The following is a 19,252-nucleotide window of genomic DNA, read 5'->3' on the forward strand; positions in this document are numbered from 1 at the left end:
GGATTGGTTGAATTGCTGATTTATCGATAGCTAGGATTGGTTGAAAATTGCTACCGGTAATTGATGAAAGGCCATGCCCTAGAAATCATATAACTTCTATGTTTGCCTCCATGAAAACTAAAGGTATTGTTTTTGGTCTGTGTGTATGATTGTCCTGGTGTGTGTCTGTAGTTATTTGAATATTGTAGACTGACAGGATGTGAGACCGAAGCTGTTGTAACCGTGGACTGGTAGAATGGGAAGATTGCCCTGGCCCGGGTCCAAAGAGAATTACGAGAAGAGATTCAAATTCACCATTATGACCAAAACAAGAAATTCACAAAAACTCTCACTATTTCATGATTTCTCATTTTGTTTTACATTTAATTGTTGCATTTCTAATAGCATTCTTGTTGATTTATATATGATATATAAAAGAAAGTAAGCACACAAAATTGATACAAACTTTATAGCTTTTGATAATCAACTGTCCTTATCACCAATGTTAAGCTGCAGGTGTGGGAGAAGAAGATTCTGGCATGGAGGACGACAGGTCAGAGGTCAGTTCCACGGCGACCGACGACCTCCCTCCCATCGTGAAACTGAACCTTGACCCCAGCATGCAGCCCATGAACCTGGAACAGTCTGCCGCTGCTGCGGACCTGGAAACGTTGGACTCCTCAACAACGGAGTCCAGTGGGATAGGGCTGCTACAGACAGGTGCGTAGTAGTAGTGAATGTATCAGTAATCAGGTTGGTAAGTCACTGGATAACAAAGTTCTTTTATCAAAACTATATTTGGAACCGCATTGTAAACATCGATACAAGTATATACTGTCTCTTGACCAAGAGGTTGTGAGTTCAAATCCCGGACGTAAAGTCGTGGTCCATTGTTCGTTGAAAAGGGAAATTTCCCTGGTACAATGAACCTTTATACACTATACATACCTATCTGTCTTCTCTGTCATGACCATTGGAAGTGTAGCACATCTTTTCTTTGAGTTCTTTTGAGCTACATGTAAACTGGTAACATTCGAGATCTATTTTACTTTCACAGGTGGTGATGGTGGTATCTTCAATGCGTTAGAGAAAGTGGAAAGTCTCCCCGGCACTCCCACCACAATAGAGTTCCCAGGGAGCGTACAAAACTTTCCTGAACACGCGGCCGCAGATGACGTTATTGTTAACCCCAACGGCGGCTCGTATTCGAACGTGGAGATAGGTTCGGTCACGGTCGAGGACGACTTTCCTTCGGAAAGCGAAGTCAGTCCTGTCGGCATCGTGTCAGAGTTTATCAAGACTCACCACAGGTAAGGCTGTGTAACTAAATGTAACCTCAGTTATAGGTATAGGTACAGTTACAGAGGTTTAGGTACAGGTACAGAGGTTTAGGTACAGGTACAGGTACAGAGGTTTAGGTACAGGTACAGAGGTTTAGGTACAGGTACAGAGGTTTAGGTGCAGAGGTTTAGGTACAGGCAACTGTGACAGTGTGTGTTGCGGGAACACGTACATTGTGTAATATGTAATTAACTGGGAAACAGAATGTCCTCTGGGAACATGAACAACACATTTCTGGCGAAAAAAAGTCAGAAAGTTATACACTTGAATGTTGGTCTCTTCTATGATGAAATCTATCCTGATAAGTTATAAAAGACCTGTACCTACATGTAAAATTAATAGATTTCCAATGTTTCATATGTTTAAATGAAGAACTAACAATCTTTCAGCACCAAGGTCATGACTAGTGTTAAGAATAGGACTGTAACATATGGGAGTATTTCTGGGTATACTCAGGGTGTTTTTGTTGGTTGCCTTTTGTGTGTCTTGCTTGGGAAATTGCAGGTTTAGTTCTCATGTGAATTTATTCAATTAATCAACTTAGCAGACATTTTAATTCTGAAATTTGTTCATTTTACAGTCAAAGATTGAAATTTTCTGCTTGATCTTTGCACTCAAAACCAAATGTTCATGTGCACTACCAGCTTATGATACAATGAGGGGTAAATTATTTTCAAAATAAATGTACACAACCGTAGTGTATCGAAGATCTGGTCTTCTCATCTTCTTCTTGGGTTAAAATCTACTCTGGTAAAATATTTAAGACCTGTACCTAACATCTACTAACATAATTCCGCAAGGGTACATAATTCCGCCACCCTGAAAAGATACGTCCAAACATATCTCCAACCCAATATCCCCCAGTATAATGCACTCCTGTATATCTAAACTGTGCATACCTGGGGGGTTCTGCACTAGAGATATCTCAAAAACACTGTTTTTCAAAGTGGCGGATTTATGGACCCCGGCGGATTAATGTTAATGGTGGTTACATGTAAATGATTTTCGCTGTACTGCACACATCCCTAACCACAGAACGGACTCCAACATGAGCACGGGGAGCCAGGACGCGGAACGACCGGTGGTGGAGGAGGTGACGCTGCCAGAGGAGGGGTCAGAGGTCGCCGCCAGTGCAGAGAGGATGACGGGAGACGTGGGACACTACACGGATGAGGAGGTCCCCCTGATCCACTGCACGCGGCTGCTGTGCTCATCCTTCCTGCTCACTGGGCACGAGAAAGGTGAGGAAAAGCTGTTGGGCCTAGGGAAAAAAAGTTATGTTGAACTCGGTTACCCGACCTACCCAAGCAAAAACCTGCTGACCCTAACCTTTTAAGGACGACCGCTGGGACATACAATTTCCAATCTGACATTTGAGTGATTCTAAAACAGAATTCCAAGAGTCTATTTTCGTACAAACTCCATGTATTTTACACTCTTGTAACAGATTAAGGCTTTCAATAGTATGTGTGGCAAACATACATTTTGTAATTGTACGTCTTTGTTCAGTTTATCGTGAATTCAAATCATCTTGAAATTCTCCTTTTCCCTTCCACCCACCTTGAATTAAATGCACTCAGAAAGTAAAGACATTTACTGTATATCCTGTGGTTTCTTGAATTGAGAGGTTTGTATGGCTGTATGTTGTTTTGACAAGTTTGGATGTGCTTGTGACTGCAGGTCTCGTCCGTGACCGTGAGGTCCGTGTGAGTGTGAAGGCCCTGTCTCTGGGCTGTCTGGGCGCCATCTTTAATCTCCATCCCAGGGCATTCAGCATCAAGCTCTATCGACCATCCCAGGACAATCAAGGTAGGAAGTTTTGTGGGTTCTTAAGCTTTATTGTTGCACCATGTAGGCCCACAGTTTTATTTTGTATGACAATAGTGTAAACAGGAAAAGCTTTCCAGCTAAAGTAAAGAGTGTAGAATTTGCAACAAATTTGATGTACTTGTCAGCAATGGTAGTGACGAACTAGAAACCTCCATCTTATCACACTTTTCTTTGTATAATCATACACGAATGTATCATAAGTAAGGAATGAATTAAACTTATTTCTATGGTAAAAGCTATTTTTAAAAAGGGATGCTGTCATGTACTAAAGGGAATGAGTTTCGAATTTCAAATGAACTACTCATAACTTTTAATTAGTAGGTAATGGTGCCATATATAGATAGCCCTTTAGGCCATAGGGGCAGTGTGTTGTTAATTTTGTCAGTGACTGTGTCTAGGGCTCTGTATTGGAAGGCAGAGCCCATTCCTCTCCTTCCACTGCCTTTTACCTCCCCCAAATCGAAGTCAGGTACCCATTTTTACACCTGGATGGAGCCAGGAAAGTCATGCCATGTGCCTCCCACCCCCCCCCCCCCCCCCAAAAAAAAAAACTGCCAAGAATGCCAGGAATTGAATCCGGGACCTCTCGATCTCTTGACTCTACCACTTTAGTACAAGTATTATGATATATAATGGTACTTCTGAATATATTCCACTGTTGACCTTCCCTTATTTATGTTGTACCAGGACCAGAGAGCAGACAGCTTGTGCGTGACATCCTCCTGTTCAGTAACCATGGCGACCCGCAGCTGAAGGGAAACACAGCCGTCCTAGTCGGGAACTTTATCCACTCTGCTCTTACAGAAGCCAGGTGGGTGGAAACAATCATTTATTTCTTTATCTCTTAATCTTTAGGGTGCACCCTTCATTTAAAAAAGTAACTGACTTCCAAGGGAGCCCTTATAAATCAAACAAATCATGGTTTTATCTGTAAGCTTACTACTGGTACAGAGTTGGTGTCATACAACTCCAAGAGTGTGCTTTTGAAATGTGTTTTTGTCATCTTTAGGCCACATCAATTTAATTTCTTGGTTAACAGATTTTTTAAAATTTTAGTACGAGGACATCATTAAAACAGAAGGCTGGGGTGAAAACTTGCACCTGACCTCGTTCACTCCCTGAAATTGTGTGCACCAAAGTACAAACTTTCCTCTGAGATTCTGTTTTCCTGTTGATTTTCCAATCTAGCATTTTTTTTAAAATTCTGTTAACCAAGAAATTGAATTGGTGTGGCCTTAACATTCTTCTACAAATCTAGCCTGGTCTCCATCCTCTGCATGCTTTACATATTATTGTTTATAAGACATGATTACTTTGATTTGTAGGCTGAAGTATGACCTGTGGATCCAGGCTATCTGTGAGGAGCAGGGCACGCCCCTCTTGCTGCTGGAGTCCCTGGTGTCCTGTCTGCAGACATGTCTGACTGACCAGGCTTCTGTCACCTGTAGGATGACCTGTGTGGCCCTCAAGGTACAGTACTAGTACCCGCACTGTAAAATTCAAATAACGTAATTACGGTAATGCCAATACCCAGACACGGCTTAGTTACGATCGTGATTACGTTTTTGGTGGACACAAGATTTTGGTGCAGTTGGCTCATAAAGGCTGATGAGGTTGATAGTCAACCGGCGTGTCGGCACCGTAAGAACTGTTTAGCACCTTGATTTTACAGCAGCAACGATGCCTGGTATCTCTGCTGTGACAGTGGTAAAATCAAGGCTCTAACCATGGAGTGTGGCAGGCTCATGATAGTGTAGTCTAGCCTTTTTTAGGTCAGAATCAGAAATACATGATGTAGCAGACTTCACCCCTTTACCCACACTGCTTTTCATTACTCTTCCAGTTGCTCAGACAAAAATACATTGTATGTAGCAACACTGATGGATATACATTGTACATGTATATGACTTCTCAAGATGAAGCTACCCTACTATTTGAAATTAAGAACTTAATTAAATTGATGATTATCTCTACTTTGTGCTTGCACTGAAATGATACTAAGATTCTTTGTGTCCACTGCAGACATGTCTGGTGACCTTGCTGCAGAGTTCCTCAGGAGACCTGGGACTGAGACTGGTCCTGGCTACCCTGGGACAGAGAGACACCTCCTACTGGTTGGGTAAAGTGGAACTGCTGGAGTTGTTGTCTCAAGTAGACTTCAAGTAAGTTCTTTAAATCTGTAAAATACATGCCTTGCAGGACAGTGTTGGAAAATGAGTTGTCAAAATATGTCCGAGTATTTTAACATATATTATTGTATGACTAACTGTAGTAATGTTTTTGTCATGGCCTAGTTGATTATCTTGTAATTCATATGTATGTCCAACACTACATTATGTAAGAACTTCAAGGTCTATATCCATCGAATTGGTAAATCGCTCTGAACTTGTATTGTCGTTATTTTCTTGACGAAACCTGTTGCTTTCATGGAATGCTAAGATTCTAGGTAATATCAACATTTCCATTATCTTCCAGATTAGTAAAATATCTAGAGGAAAGTTTTCCATTCATGAGGAAGGGAGACCACAGCTATCTTGGGGTGAGTGTTTTCAGCTTTTTTTGTTGATTAGTCATTGTTGTTAAGTTTTGCATTATGTTGGAGATAAGGCCACACCAATTTAATTTCTTGGTTAACGGAATTTTTGAAAAAATGCTAGATTAGAAAATCAACATGAAAACAGAATCTCAGAGGAAAGTTTGTACTTTGGTACACACAGTTTCAGGGAGTGAACAGGGTCAGGTGAAAGGTTTCACCCCAGCTTTCTGTTTTAATGATGTCCTCGAAATGAATTTAAAAAAAAATCTGTTAACCAAGAAATTAAATTAGTGTGGCCTACAAAGCTTTTCGTTGATCCACTAACAATCATCCATGAAGGAGGGGAAAATGCTTGGCAATTCTGCTTGCCAAGACAACTTAGTGGCCTCATGTATAATTTTGTTTCTGCTAGTTACTCTACTTTAAAGTAAAGGGCCTATCGTATCAGCACCGTAGTACCACCCTAACTATCTAACTCTGCTGGACAAGTTCTTTATGTATCGACCCCTATGATCAGTGAGTTACTGTTACAGTAGTTCTACATTAAACCATCAAGGTCTGAAATTGATATTGATATGTTAAGTTTAAAACAACTACAATGCACATAAGGTATCTCTTATTTGGCAACCTTGTTTCTGTCGCAGGCCATGAATTGCCAACAGAGACTGTTAGAAGACATAGTCTTACACCTGATAGGCGACGATGACTACAGGGTCAGGCACGCCGCTACTGCAGCTCTGGTCAGGTAGGAAGCCATTTTTGTTTGGCAATGTTTAGCGTAATGGCGCGGTCACATTTGTTTTACACCGTTATATGACTTTGATGTCTTATAGTTTTAAAGCAGGCTGTGACAGAAGGAACCGCTGGCAATCTAAGACAGCCTTTTTCATAATAAGACACATGCATTACTATGGTTGCAAACTCAAAAGTTTGAAATCGTATATGACGATTTTACGATGTATATAACCGGTAAACCTTAAAGTGTAGCACACCAGTTTTATGCAAGTTGCCTGAAAGCAAAATACTACTTCATGTAGGTTGATCCGTTATTCACTCCAGGACCCATACTAGTACTCATATTGATAAGTATGGTGTGTTCTTTAATGAGGTTAGCGCTCCTTAGCCACGGGACCGCTGCTTCACATCCCAACCGAGAGGACTGCTACGAGAGTTTGTCGTCATTATTCTTTACGAATGATATTTTATCTTTGCCTTTCAGGCTTGTACCAAGGCTGTTCTATCCGGTGGACCACCCCCAACACGACCCGGTTGTAGCTTCAGCCAAAGGGTACAGTTCCGCCCACCTTGACCAGGAGGCACAGCAGCAGGCGGAAGAGCCGTACCGCCCTCCCCCCTGTACCATGTGGGGGTACGAGACCTCCGGACTGGTCAGCGCCAGTCTGGAGTCCAGTCTGTCCAGGGTCGTCTCCGCCATCATGAGAAGACTCAACAGCTCAACTTCCAAGAGTTTAACAGTGAGTTGGACTTAGGTACTTTCATCTTGCATGGTTATTTTACCATGCACTACCTACAGATTTATCAACTGTGTCTGTAGATGCAAACTGTGCTTTGGAGGACCTGCCCAGTATAATGGAGGATAGGGATGGAGAAGCTACATGTAAGGGCTATGAGCACCTGTGAGACTGTCATGACCAGATGATGATGAAAATTTCAGAGGACAACATTGAATTATAAGACTTTTAGTACAGATAGGAATTGCTGGGGATGTCCCCATAGCTCAACTGGTAGCAGCCTCACAGTTGAGCTCCTGATTCCAATTAGTTGGTAACTGGGAGACCCTGGCTTAATCTTGGTTCAGGACATCTCAGTTGGTGTTGCACCCGTCGGAACGGACATAAAATGGGGTCCCATGTTCGAGTAGGTGCCTCAAGCACATTGAAGGGGAAGCAACCCCTCCCTGTAGTGCAAGGATATACCCTGCTACTGAAACAGCAAGGGAACTTCAGTTACTAAATTCTTTACAAGGTGTCATGCCAGGTTCTAAACAAAACAACTGACTAGTGTGTTTATGTCCCCAGTTCGGTTGCCTCCATGCCCTGTGCCAGTTGTCGCGGGAGTTCCCTGTGTGCCAGTACACCACTGCCTGGTGCTGTGTGGGGATCACCACCTTCACACCAAAGGACTCCAGCGGCCGGGCCAACCTGCCCAGGCCGGGCAGCCGATCCCGCAGCCTGAACGGCAGTCTGACTAGCAGCATGACTAGCAGCTTGACTAGCAGTATTACTAGCACATCCAGGTGGGATTCTTCATTTACATTGTTGCTGATTTTTTTGATCTGATTAATGAGCAGCAGCATGACTAGAAGCCTGAATGAATGAATGAATGAATGAATGGTTTATTCATGTAAAACTTTGCAGCCCTTGGCTGAAGTACGTTTTACTCACATCAGTTTAAAAACAACGCAACTGTTACAATACAGATAAAATTTCACACGAAACGGCACATATTCGGTAGAATTAAAATAACAGAACAACTATTACAGAGTGACGTCACACTGTGTATGGTTGATTTGAACAGTCTGGTTCGTGTTACAGTCGCAAGTTTGGTTTGCGTTACAGATGCAATGTCATTTCTTATTTAACAGTCTCAAGAGTGATGGCACAGGGCTATTTTGATAGCGAGTGGTACGACAGGGCACCATAGTCCTTTTAGCAAAGCCTGACTAGCAGTATAACTTGCACATAGCACTCAGCTGCATAACTAGCAGTATGGCTAGCAACTTAACTAGCACATCCAGGTGAACTGTTCTTCTTACATTATCCCCAATTCACAAGATACAATGTAGCAGCTTCACTAGCAGTATCACTAGCAGTAGCACATTCAGGTTTTTGTATATTGTCACTGATTCACAAGATGTGCAAGTTATACCGCTAGTCAAGCTGCTAGCAAATTTAGTCTAGCAGCCTGACTAGCAGTATTACATTATCAATGTCACTGATTCACAAGATATATTGTAGCACACAGCTTGACTTGCAGGTGCCAATAGGTACATAATGCTACATTTTGTATGAATTTGGTGGATTCTTACCAAGCATGCAAGTACTTGTGTATATATAGGACTAAAGGACGGAAAAACATACTAGATTATACAAAAAGGACCATGTAAAGGAATGAAAGATGTACATAATCATGATTGTGACTTAGTATGTACCAGCATTTAGATGCATGGGTGTTCAATCATTGTTATTCAAAGAAATCAAAACATCCTGAGTTTGAAAAAAATGTTTTTTTTGTTGTTGTTATTGTTGTGTTTACCCACTGAATTTTTTATACTGGTTGCAGTATAAGCAGTGTGTCCAGCCAGCTCAGCATGGAAGAGTCCATCACAGGCTCAGGAGGGGGTCCGCTGCCCATGGTGCTGTCCCTCCTGCTGTCGTCATGGTTACCGCTGGACCTGGCTGCCCATCAGGACGCACTCCTGCTGGCAGGCAACCTTCTAGCAGGTGGGGTTTCCATGGAAACAGTGTCAATTATATTTCTATACACTGAATCATAAAAATGGTTTGCAATTGAATTATGTGTTCTTGAAATAATTAAGGGCATAATGTGTAAAATATGCTCTGGAGTAATCTTATTGAATACTAGACAAAGTGTACCTTTTTTACCAGTCAGATGAGTACAGAAGGGTAACAGTTAATATTGCTATGATTATGACCATCATATATTTGTCAGAAGGGAAGAGCTTTTAGAGAAGAAAAATGATTTGAAGAGGTTGGATTACACTAATTGTTTGCAAGAAATCTGCCACAAGCATTAAGCTCTCTTCGTTTCATGTACATGCCGTCCATTTTCACAGACTTTGTAGACATACATGTAGCCCTCTAAACTTGGGTGAACTGAACTGAGCTAAAAGAATTGAACCACCAATAAGAGGTCAGCATGGGAGTCAATATGGAAACTCACATGAAATACAGAAACAGAACAGTTTCGATTGGGATCATAAACAATCCTTAGTATTTTAACAACCTTCAACTCAAAGTCTGAAACAATTATTGTTTATTGTTTACAATTGAGCATCAGTTGATGCCGTTTGCATTGATTTGTAATTAGAAGGGCTGTTGGCTTAAAGGTAGTTGCTATCATGTGTGTAGAAGACAGATCAGCTTGTAGTACATGATCAGGGTCTTTCTTGCTTGCTTATGTAGAGACCTTCCAGTGTTTCGCTTTATATACGAAAATCATCTCCAATCTGCTAAGTGTGTGTGTGCACCCCTGCATAGGTGCAGCATCCAGGTCCCTCAAAGCTCCATACGACGAGGAAAAGCCCTCTGGGAAGGAAGGAGTGAAAGAAGGAGTGAAGGAGGAGGAGGACGGATGGCATGCCCTGCAGGACAGGAACCTGGTGCCGCTGGCGCAGCAGCTGTTGTCCCACCTGGCGAGAGTCGTCAACGTCTGCTCACACGTCATCGAGCAGGTCGTACCTGGTCCTCCTGCTAAGGTGCAGAGTTTGTCCACACTTAACTAAGCTCACCCATAGTCTTTCTTGCGCTCTAAGAATGGAGCAAAGAATTGCATGGAAAAATGTGTCAAAAAGCATTACGGCATAATTTTTTTATATGATCCATACTTTCTAGCCATTTTTGTTTCAGTCTATGTCAAGTACAGTCTTTCAAGACAGACTGAGACAGGATGATGATTTAGTATTGCATATTTTTAGATAAATAGACATGTATGTAGGGTTGACTCCAAGAGGAAATATACCTGTCAGTATATACCATCACTAAATTAAATGTAGATCTGATGAAACAAACAAACAGAAGAACAGACAGCTGGTTTTCTTTGTGGTTTTACCTTGCCATTGCCAGACAAATTGCACAAGGGGATTGGTCAACATTATACTAGAGTATTTTGTGGAAAATTTGTTGAAGACGTCAGGTTCCATAAGTTGTAGTTATGTCTGCACTTCTGTTGGACTCGCAGGCTATGATATGCATGATTTCCAAAGTTACCAAATGTTATAAGGTCATGATACATGGGTCACAGTTAAATACATTTCTTTAAGTACTGCAGCAGTACATTACATTTTTTTCATTGCCCTTCCAGACTGCGCTCCCCTCCCTCCCCAACGCGCCCTCCCTCAGCCCCATCAAGAGGAAGCCCAAAGGTAAAGACGGTGTGGACCAGGGCAGTGCCACCGCCAGCCCCAGCAAGGGGTCTGCCAAGAAGGGCTCCGACGCAGGTCAGGACACAAACTCTTACCTTTCACATTCCACAAATAACTAGGAAAGTTTTTACATTTTCTGTTGCTTTACAGCAGCTTTTTGTGATATGACCAGTGCTAATGACAATACCAATTTTATGAAAATAGTATTTTTAATGCAGGTTGTATTTCAGCTGTGAGCGTCATCAATGTGTACAGTTGGCTATTGTATGATGGAAACAAAATTGTAATTTATTATTAAAAGGTGGGACATTACGTCTTCTATTGCTTACAAAAGAGAAGTCAAACCCGTCACTAGTCACTAGTTATAGACAATTACGTTTGTATAGTCTAGTCTAGCCTCTTTTATACCTATTTTCTTTTACCCTGTTATTTTATGTATGTTGTTTGCAATTAGCCTTCGGGCAGGAATTTGCAATAAACTTAATGATATTATTATTATGATCCTTACCTGCCATTCTCATGAATTTTTGCTGATAGTGGCAACAAAAAAAAGGAACAGGCAGGAGTTTATCTCTTTCAGAAGTCATTAAACCAGGACTGGTGTATCATTTGATTAGCTGGCTTGTAATCAAGACAATAGTACAGTTTGCAGTAACTCTAGGACCCTCATATACCTTTGAATACTTTCCTACCTGTTTTTAAGCAGTTTTAAATGCTCAATCAGTACTCTGTTCTACCATCCCAGGTTTGCCCACAGAAAAGGAGCCTGACCGCCCCAACAAGAGTAACATCGGCACCTTCTGGCAGCTCCCGGGGTACATGAAACTGTACTCTGTACTAAAGGGAGCCTACTCTAACTACAAGGTAACAATGCAAGTGAACATTATAGATTGCATAGATTAATCTACTCTATAGCTAACAACTTAAGGCAATAGTCTGAGTGGGTAGAGTGTTCGCCTTGCAGACGGTAGGTTGTGAGCTCAATCACTCGCCGAGTCATACCAATGACTTTAAAAATGGTACATACTGCTTTCTCTGCTTAGCACTCAGTATTTGGGAAAGAATATGGCAGTAAAACACACATCACTACCAGTGGACTAGCCCCCTGCTGTAGTGATTGCACAAAGTTGTGTGGCCCAAGGGCTACTGAAACTGAAATGGGTGCCGCCCTATGCACCATCATTCTGGTGCGGAAGGAACTTTGAATTTAACTTCAGACTACTTAAAGTAACAACAGACGAGAACATTGTAGGGTGCTTAGGGGATGAAGTCTGACATCTCTGATTGCCCTGTGTTGCGACTTGCTGCAGGTATCCCTGGACCCCAGTGCAACAGAGAAGTTCACAGGTCTGCTGAAGACTGTACTAGATGTACTGTCCCAGGTGCTGGAGATAGCAACCTTCATAGATATCAGCAAGGTGAGGAGAGACGTCATCGGAGTCTGTTTCTACCTCATGTCGTTAATATCAACTAGATGGCAGGAATTGTTTCAACCATGAAATTCAAAAGGCATATCAAAAGCCTCAATTTCCTTCCTACCAGAAGATAAACCCACAGCAAAAATAATAATTGTACCATGACCACATAATCTGATACCGTTCTTTGTTTTTTGGATTTTGCAACAGTGCAATACACATGGGACACAGGCAGCTATTGCTGATGTCGTGACCCACACACATAGTGTAGCCGTTTTTTACACTTGGCTGGAGTGGGGAAAGTCATGTAAAGTGCCTTTTTCCCAAGGACACAAGATCGGTGGCGTCAGGGGATTCGAACTCGGGACCCTTGGGGTCTGGGCTGAAAACCCTGCCGTTACGCCACCCGACCCCACTGATTGTTCTGACTGTAATACTTTGACTTAAACTTCAAATATTCTTAATTTCAAATTGAAAGATAGAAAAATAACTTTTTGATCTATCATCTTTTTATATTCCAGTATGTGGAGGAGCTGCTTAGTTACTTGAAGTCTACCGTTGCCATGGAGCCCGCATCAACAATCCAGTGTGTAGAACAGGTGGGAACCTGCATGGAAAAAACACTACACCACAAACACTCCAATTTCTCCATGTAAATCCCAGCTAACTTAAAAGCTTTGATTTACAGTATTCTGACATTTCTTCTTTACTTTAAGAAATACCAAAGATACCAGGATAGTAGCTGTAGTTAATAAGTTTGACAACCCTGTTCTGCCAAAATTTCAACATTTGCAGTAACAAGTATGACTTGTGTCTCAGTATCCAAGACTTGATGGCCAGTCAGCACCAAGGACACAATATTAAACATCTTGTCAGAAATCCATCCATTTGGGCAGAAGTTTGCCCATTGTACATGTAGTTAGTTTCTTTTCTATGTTAAAACCTGCAAACATGTTCTGAGATTCTTGTTCCTTACCCTGTTTATTGGCATATTTACGAAGTCTAGAATTTCAGCGTGTGAGCTTGTTTGGGTTGGTGTGTGTCCAAAGTTGAGTGCCAGCTAGTGAGTGGCAAGGAGGCTGCAAAGGTCAGATTGTACTGGGAGTACAGGAAGTACATGTCAGAGGTTATAGAACTAGTCATTAATCAGACATGACAGTCCAGGTCATGGAAGAGCATACTTGTTTATGGGGAGGTATTTTGTTTTGTCTTTCTGTTTGTGTTTTTGCAGTAACATACTTATTTATTTATTGGTTTCTCTTTAGCTCCTGAAGGCCCTGTTTGGCACCAACTTGGCCAGCCAATGGGATGGCTCGCAAACGGCGGAGACCTCACGTAAACCTGGGAAGGCGACGCGGCTGTCGTCCAACATGAAGCCTGGACTGTACCACTACTGCTTCACCGCGCCCTACACACAGTTCACCCAGTCTCTCGCGGCGGCCAGCTTCAGAAACTCACAGGCAGAGGGCGAGGAAGGGGGAGGGTGAGAACTTCATGCTAAAATTATCTATTGTTTGGTTATGTTATGCTTTAAAAAAGTCAATTTCTTAATCATCACATAGGTTGTGTAGACCGTGGACAAGCCTCCATTCTAATTGGCTATTCAGCCATAACACCATAAGCATGGGTTTACGTCGACATAACGCCTGGCCAGTGACCTACATTTGTATATCCATACACAGTTTTCCTCTTCATTAACCCATGCTTATGACATTATGCCTGTATAGCCATAATCATTAACCCTTAATAGTCATAGTCATTAGCCTTTAATCATCATGCTATGAATGTCTAGCTTGATATTTTACAATCGACATGTTGCTACTGTATATGATATATGGAAACTTTCATGATTTTTACTGATTTTTCCTTTCCCAATAGGATCTTGAGCTGGTTCAAACACAGATCATCAGACAAGAAAGTATCTCCAGCCATCGCCAAACTAGTCAAGGGAGACAAGGTAGTTTCTTTTGTCAAACAAAGGTTAACATAGTCTAGTTCATCCATTGAAAATTATCTGCACAGGGCTAACATTGTTGATTAGATTTGTTAACAATGCAATTTATTGTAGATGTTTAAGTATACCCTAAATGTGATGAATGGAAAAAAGTTAGCTGGAAATGATATATTGAGGGGATTAGTTGCAATTAATTTTTCTGAATGCTCCTAATGTTCCTGTAAAAGATTTTTTCATGGGTTTTTTCGAGGTGAACAAACAAAGGAGTGGAAAGAATTTGGCATATTGGACACTGGAATCATTAACCACTTAAGCAGCAAGCAAGGAGTTTTACAAGTAGGGATGTAGCAAGTCAGTGATGGAATATGTTTGGACGACAATTCTAAACACTAAAAAAATAGGTGCTTTGCACCAAAACCTGTCATCAAACCATTTGTTTATTTGTTAATTTATTTATTGGTTTGGCTGTTCAGCACACACAGCCAGGGCTGCCCAACTACATGTTGCTATTACAAAGGGCTAGCCCTGCTGACAAAGACATGACATTACAATGGAATTCAGTGTGTTTCTCACACCACTATTTCCAGACTCCCATCCACAACTACATCCGGCTGTTTGAGCCGCTGGTCATCAAGTCGCTGAAGCTGTACACGGTGACCAGCTCCGTCAACCTGCAGCGTCAGGTGCTGCACCTGCTGGCTCAGCTGGTACAGCTGCGCGTCAACTACTGTCTGCTTGACTCCGACCAGGTACAGAAAGTTCAGACATCTTTTTATATGACCCAACACCTTCTTTCCACTTGAGGCTGCTTCCACAGTGCAACAAAACATTGGAAACTTCCACAAAGAATTTCAAAGATATCAAAGAATGAATCTTTTCAAGTTTTATATGTTTTTTTTTTACATAGTGCATCATGTTGCAATAATACAATGAAATGTCACAGAAATGCAATTTTGGTTTCTCAACGGTCGCTCTCCAATTGCCATCTAGTGGAGAGGGGGCCTAAGAGTGTTCTGTACACGTCGTAATTTTTAAACTGTTGAGTAACTTATAAGCCAACTTGATGACTTACTTTTTGGTAGTGGCTCAGGGGCAGACACATTGATGAAGAATGTTCTGAATGTTCTCCTAATGCACTGTCCAAGGGCATTTTAAATTTTTTGTGGCACCATATGAGTAGAGCAAAGAGCAAGAAATCTTGTGACAGGCACTGGAGAGGACTATATTTCAAAAATCTGCTCATAAAGTTTTTGAACAAGAATACTTCTCTTTTTCCAGATTTTTATAGGATTTGTCATCAAGCAGTTTGAGTACATTGAAGCTGGTCAAATCAGGTATGTTCACTACTATATGTTCATCACATTGTCAGTACATATGTTATTCTCTGGGTCTTTAGTAAAAGATTAAGATGGGTAATCGGGAAGAGTAGGAGTGACCTAGTATGCTTGGCTATAGAATGCTGCAAGCCGTATCACAATATCAGCTACAGAAAAGTGTTACGCTGTGTCGCAAGCATTATGATTGAAGTTTGACTGAAGAAGAATGGGTCCTAGTTTACAGCATGCATGATTTCAACTCAAACAGATTCTTGTTTCTCTGTGTTCCTAACACAGGGGTTCGGAGACGCTGATCCCGCCCATCTTCCACTTCCTGGTGCTCCTGTCGTACGAGCGCTACCACTCCAAGTCCATCATCGTCATGCCGCGGATCATCCAGCTGTGTGATGGAGTCATGGCCAGTGGACAGAAGGCCACCAATCACGGTCAGGGACACTTATGTTTCTTGAACTGGCAGCTATCAACCAATCAGCACCAAGGACAGCGACATGATATGGGAGCAACCCTGCAAATATGTGTCATCTTGGAATTTGACCACTTGAATAAGAAGCTTTTTGATCATGTTATAAATGTTTCCAGTGTCTATAATCATACACAGTCATTATCGACTTAAATGTTTATTGTTATGTTTGCCACCATGCAGCTATCCCAGCCCTCCAGCCCATCGTGCATGACCTGTTTGTGTTGAGGGGCAACAGTAAGGCTGACCAGGGGAAGGAACTGGACACTCAGAGGGAGGTGGTGGTCTCCATGCTGGTCAGACTCATCCACTATCCAGAGGTCAGGCTGTCTTTTTCTTTCAGTCAGGAACTGATTCTTTGAAATGTGATGCACTGTTGGGCATTTGTGTTTGTGTGTGTGAGAGAGAGAGAAACAGACAGACAGAGAGAGAGAGACAGAGAGATAGAGAGAGAGAGAGTATGTGTGTGTGTATGTGTGTATGTGTGTGTGCGCGTGTGTGCGTGCGTGCGTGCGTGCGTGTGTGTGTGAGTTTGTAGGTGAGAGTGTTTCTGTGAGAGTGTGTGTGGCTATGTGCATTTGCGTGTGTATGCATGTGTGTATGTCTAGTAGACCATTTCAACACATTAAGCAAATGTAACAGTGGAAAGAGGAAAGGTTATATCAGCACCTAGAGGTACCTATGTTGTGCATTGATTTAAGACATTGCACTTGCCTACGTCTAATATCAAATATCAGTTGATGGATGAAAAAACTTGTTTTTAAGATGATTCTTATTTGTGTGCGTTCTGGCAGACACAATTTTCAGGGTGGGAAGTCTTACCTGGGCCTGTCCCTAGTGCTGAACTTGTGGATGCTATGAAACATTTCTATTCAGTGATGTTTTTTCACTTATATAATGAAAGAAGTCTAACTTTACACATGATTGTTGAACCAGGTGCTTGAGATGCTGACCATTGTGCTGCAGCAGTGCCACAAGGAGAGTGAGGACCGGTGGAAGAAACTGTCCAGACAAGTCATAGACATGGTGCTGCCCATGCTGGCCAGACAACAGGTACAGTAACATCATTCATTCTTGTCCAGAATTAACTGGAGATGTGGTTGAGGAGTGCTGGAAAATGATGTTACATAGGCTGAGCTGATTAAGAATTAAACGAGAGAAACTTCTGTGTTCCTCTCTGTATAAAGTGAGCGTGATCATATTGTTACTGTAGTGGAAGTGACATTATTGTTTCCAAGAAGCTTTGTCATGAAAAGCCCTAGGATAGAGGGAAATCTTAATTTTGAATAATTCTGCACTCAGTCTACTTCATCCGTATGAAGGACATCTAGATTTGAAGACCTCTGACACTTATCTGACATTATGGAATATGAAAAAAGGTAAAGCGATCGAACCTCAGACTGAGAACGAAGCATGACGCTTTTTTGTTAGCTAGTAGTGCAATGCCGCTTCGCTACGGCTCGCATTTTTGACCAAGCACACCGGGTCACCCCTATTCTTCTTGATAAGTGTGTTAGGTTCTTTTACGTGCAGGGGTTTGACGCTTGAGGCTTATGCCTGAAGCTCCCTCCTACACGGGGCCGCAGGCTTTACTTCACCATCCGAAATGTCGAATGCAATCCCTTATTACAACATGTCCAAGCTGCAGTTGACCCCTAGGATTGAAGTCGGGCCCTAGGATCCACGGAATTTGATCCAGATGGCAAAGCAGCGGGGTTGCGTTACCGCTTGCGCTACAGGAACTTGTCACCATTGAATATACTGTTGATTATTACACAGTTGTTGTTTTTACACACAGATTGTAAAGGCTGTGTGTAAATCTAGTGTGATAGACCTGGTGATGTTCTATCAGTGCGTCTGCTCCCTTCCTCAAGTCAAAGACAATAATGACTCACCACTAGGTGGCGCTGCAATGAGAAGAATGCAGTCCCAAACATCCATTGATTTGCTGTCCTGATGAAACTGTTCCCTGCTGTTTCAGATCTGCCTGTCCACCCCGTCAGCGTTGAACACCCTGCACGGCCTGTTTGAGTCGGTCACGCCCAGCTCGCTGCGACCGCTGGACATGCTACTGAAGACACTCTTCTCTCCGCCTACTGATCTGGTACGTTTTAGTTACCATTTTTAAACATCCATAATATTAGTATGTAGGATAAGAAGAAAGAGTGTTGGGGAAAAAATGAGAAAGACTTTTAGAAATGTAGTCTACCCACAGATCTGGTACGTTTTGGGTATCGTTTTTAGACAATGGACAGAAGGAACTGTTAAGGATTCTGGAAAATCCTAATGAATATTAAGTAAATGATATTAGTATGTAGGATAGGTAGTATGATGAAATGTTGGGGAAAAAATGGGAGAACCTGTTAGAAATGTAGTGCAACGTTGTGCATACAAAATGTTTGTTCGTTTGTCATTCGTTCAGACCCTTGCAGTACCTAGTGGCACATAGGGTAGCAAGTTTCCTTGCTTTTTCAGTAGCAGGGTATCTGTTGATAGGGAGGGGTTGCTAGCCCTTCCCCTTTAACGTGCTTGAGGCACCTAGTCAAATATGGAACCCTATTTTACATCCTTCAGAAAGATGGGTGCAGCCACTAGGCGCTACAAGGGTCTGAACAAAGAAACTGTTGTCCGTACTAAAATATGTTTCTATGTTTATGTCAGAAAGACCCTTTGCATTTATATCATTATCAATGTTGTATTATCTGTGCTACAAATAGATGTTTGTTGTTTTTCATTGGTGTTGTCCAGACCAGTCCTGACGGTTTTCTCCGCTGGTCCTCCATGGTGCTGTCCGTCCTGCGAGTGCTGATCTCCCAGTCCAAGGAAGAGGTCATCATGGCCAGACTACAGGAGCTGGGACTGTCAGCAAACATCTTCACCAACAAGTCAGGCTTCCTGCAATATTTTCTACCATGGCTTTAACTGGAATTCACAAGTGTGCCCTACAGGCTTGTATGATATTAGTGCGGGTTCAGCCACTCGTAAGTGGCACTGCTGCCACCAATATTCAGGGGTGCCAAAGAATACATACGAATTTTACGGAATACATACAAATTTTAGGGAATACATACGATCCATTACTAAAAACATACGATCCGTACGGAATACATACGATCCATTACGCAGAAACATATGATCCGTACGGAATACATACGATGCATTACGCGGAATACATACGATTCTTACTAATTTAGAAATGTGCCTGGATCACGTGACACCGGCGGCAAATTCAACATGGCGGACTCGGGATAACCAGTTCTTTGTACGATATCTTG

At 42.1% G+C, this 19,252-nt stretch overlaps 1 protein-coding gene across 10 annotated transcripts in view; it reads left to right on the top strand.

Annotated features, from left to right (window-relative positions):
• LOC136431182 (huntingtin-like) overlaps positions 1-19,252 on the top strand; it is a 54,574-nt gene that overhangs the window by 8,537 nt on the left and 26,785 nt on the right. For 9 of the 10 annotated variants that reach the window (XR_010754990.1, XR_010754992.1, XR_010754991.1 and 6 more), the window contains 26 exons: positions 490-699; positions 1,037-1,289; positions 2,356-2,561; positions 3,001-3,129; positions 3,838-3,961; positions 4,476-4,620; positions 5,173-5,312; positions 5,626-5,689; positions 6,331-6,431; positions 6,906-7,161; positions 7,726-7,943; positions 8,990-9,150; positions 9,928-10,145; positions 10,751-10,886; positions 11,557-11,675; positions 12,122-12,229; positions 12,748-12,825; positions 13,492-13,709; positions 14,105-14,183; positions 14,768-14,929; positions 15,459-15,514; positions 15,794-15,942; positions 16,161-16,297; positions 16,914-17,030; positions 17,959-18,081; positions 18,726-18,862. Coding sequence is in view for 7 of the 10 variants with exons in the window: in XM_066422464.1 (XP_066278561.1) it covers positions 490-699; positions 1,037-1,289; positions 2,356-2,561; positions 3,001-3,129; positions 3,838-3,961; positions 4,476-4,620; positions 5,173-5,312; positions 5,626-5,689; positions 6,331-6,431; positions 6,906-7,161; positions 7,726-7,943; positions 8,990-9,150; positions 9,928-10,145; positions 10,751-10,886; positions 11,557-11,675; positions 12,122-12,229; positions 12,748-12,825; positions 13,492-13,709; positions 14,105-14,183; positions 14,768-14,929; positions 15,459-15,514; positions 15,794-15,942; positions 16,161-16,297; positions 16,914-17,030; positions 17,959-18,081; positions 18,726-18,862 (3,844 nt within the window). In the remaining 3 variants the exon portion in view is untranslated. The remainder of the gene's footprint in view (positions 1-489; positions 700-1,036; positions 1,290-2,355; positions 2,562-3,000; positions 3,130-3,837; positions 3,962-4,475; positions 4,621-5,172; positions 5,313-5,625; positions 5,690-6,330; positions 6,432-6,905; positions 7,162-7,725; positions 7,944-8,989; positions 9,151-9,927; positions 10,146-10,750; positions 10,887-11,556; positions 11,676-12,121; positions 12,230-12,747; positions 12,826-13,491; positions 13,710-14,104; positions 14,184-14,767; positions 14,930-15,458; positions 15,515-15,793; positions 15,943-16,160; positions 16,298-16,913; positions 17,031-17,958; positions 18,082-18,725; positions 18,863-19,252) is intronic. The other variant, XM_066422465.1, reaches the window with a different exon arrangement.

This window comes from Branchiostoma lanceolatum, chromosome 3 (assembly GCF_035083965.1).
Source record: "Branchiostoma lanceolatum isolate klBraLanc5 chromosome 3, klBraLanc5.hap2, whole genome shotgun sequence".
In the NCBI taxonomy this organism is placed as follows: Eukaryota; Metazoa; Chordata; class Leptocardii; order Amphioxiformes; family Branchiostomatidae; genus Branchiostoma; species Branchiostoma lanceolatum.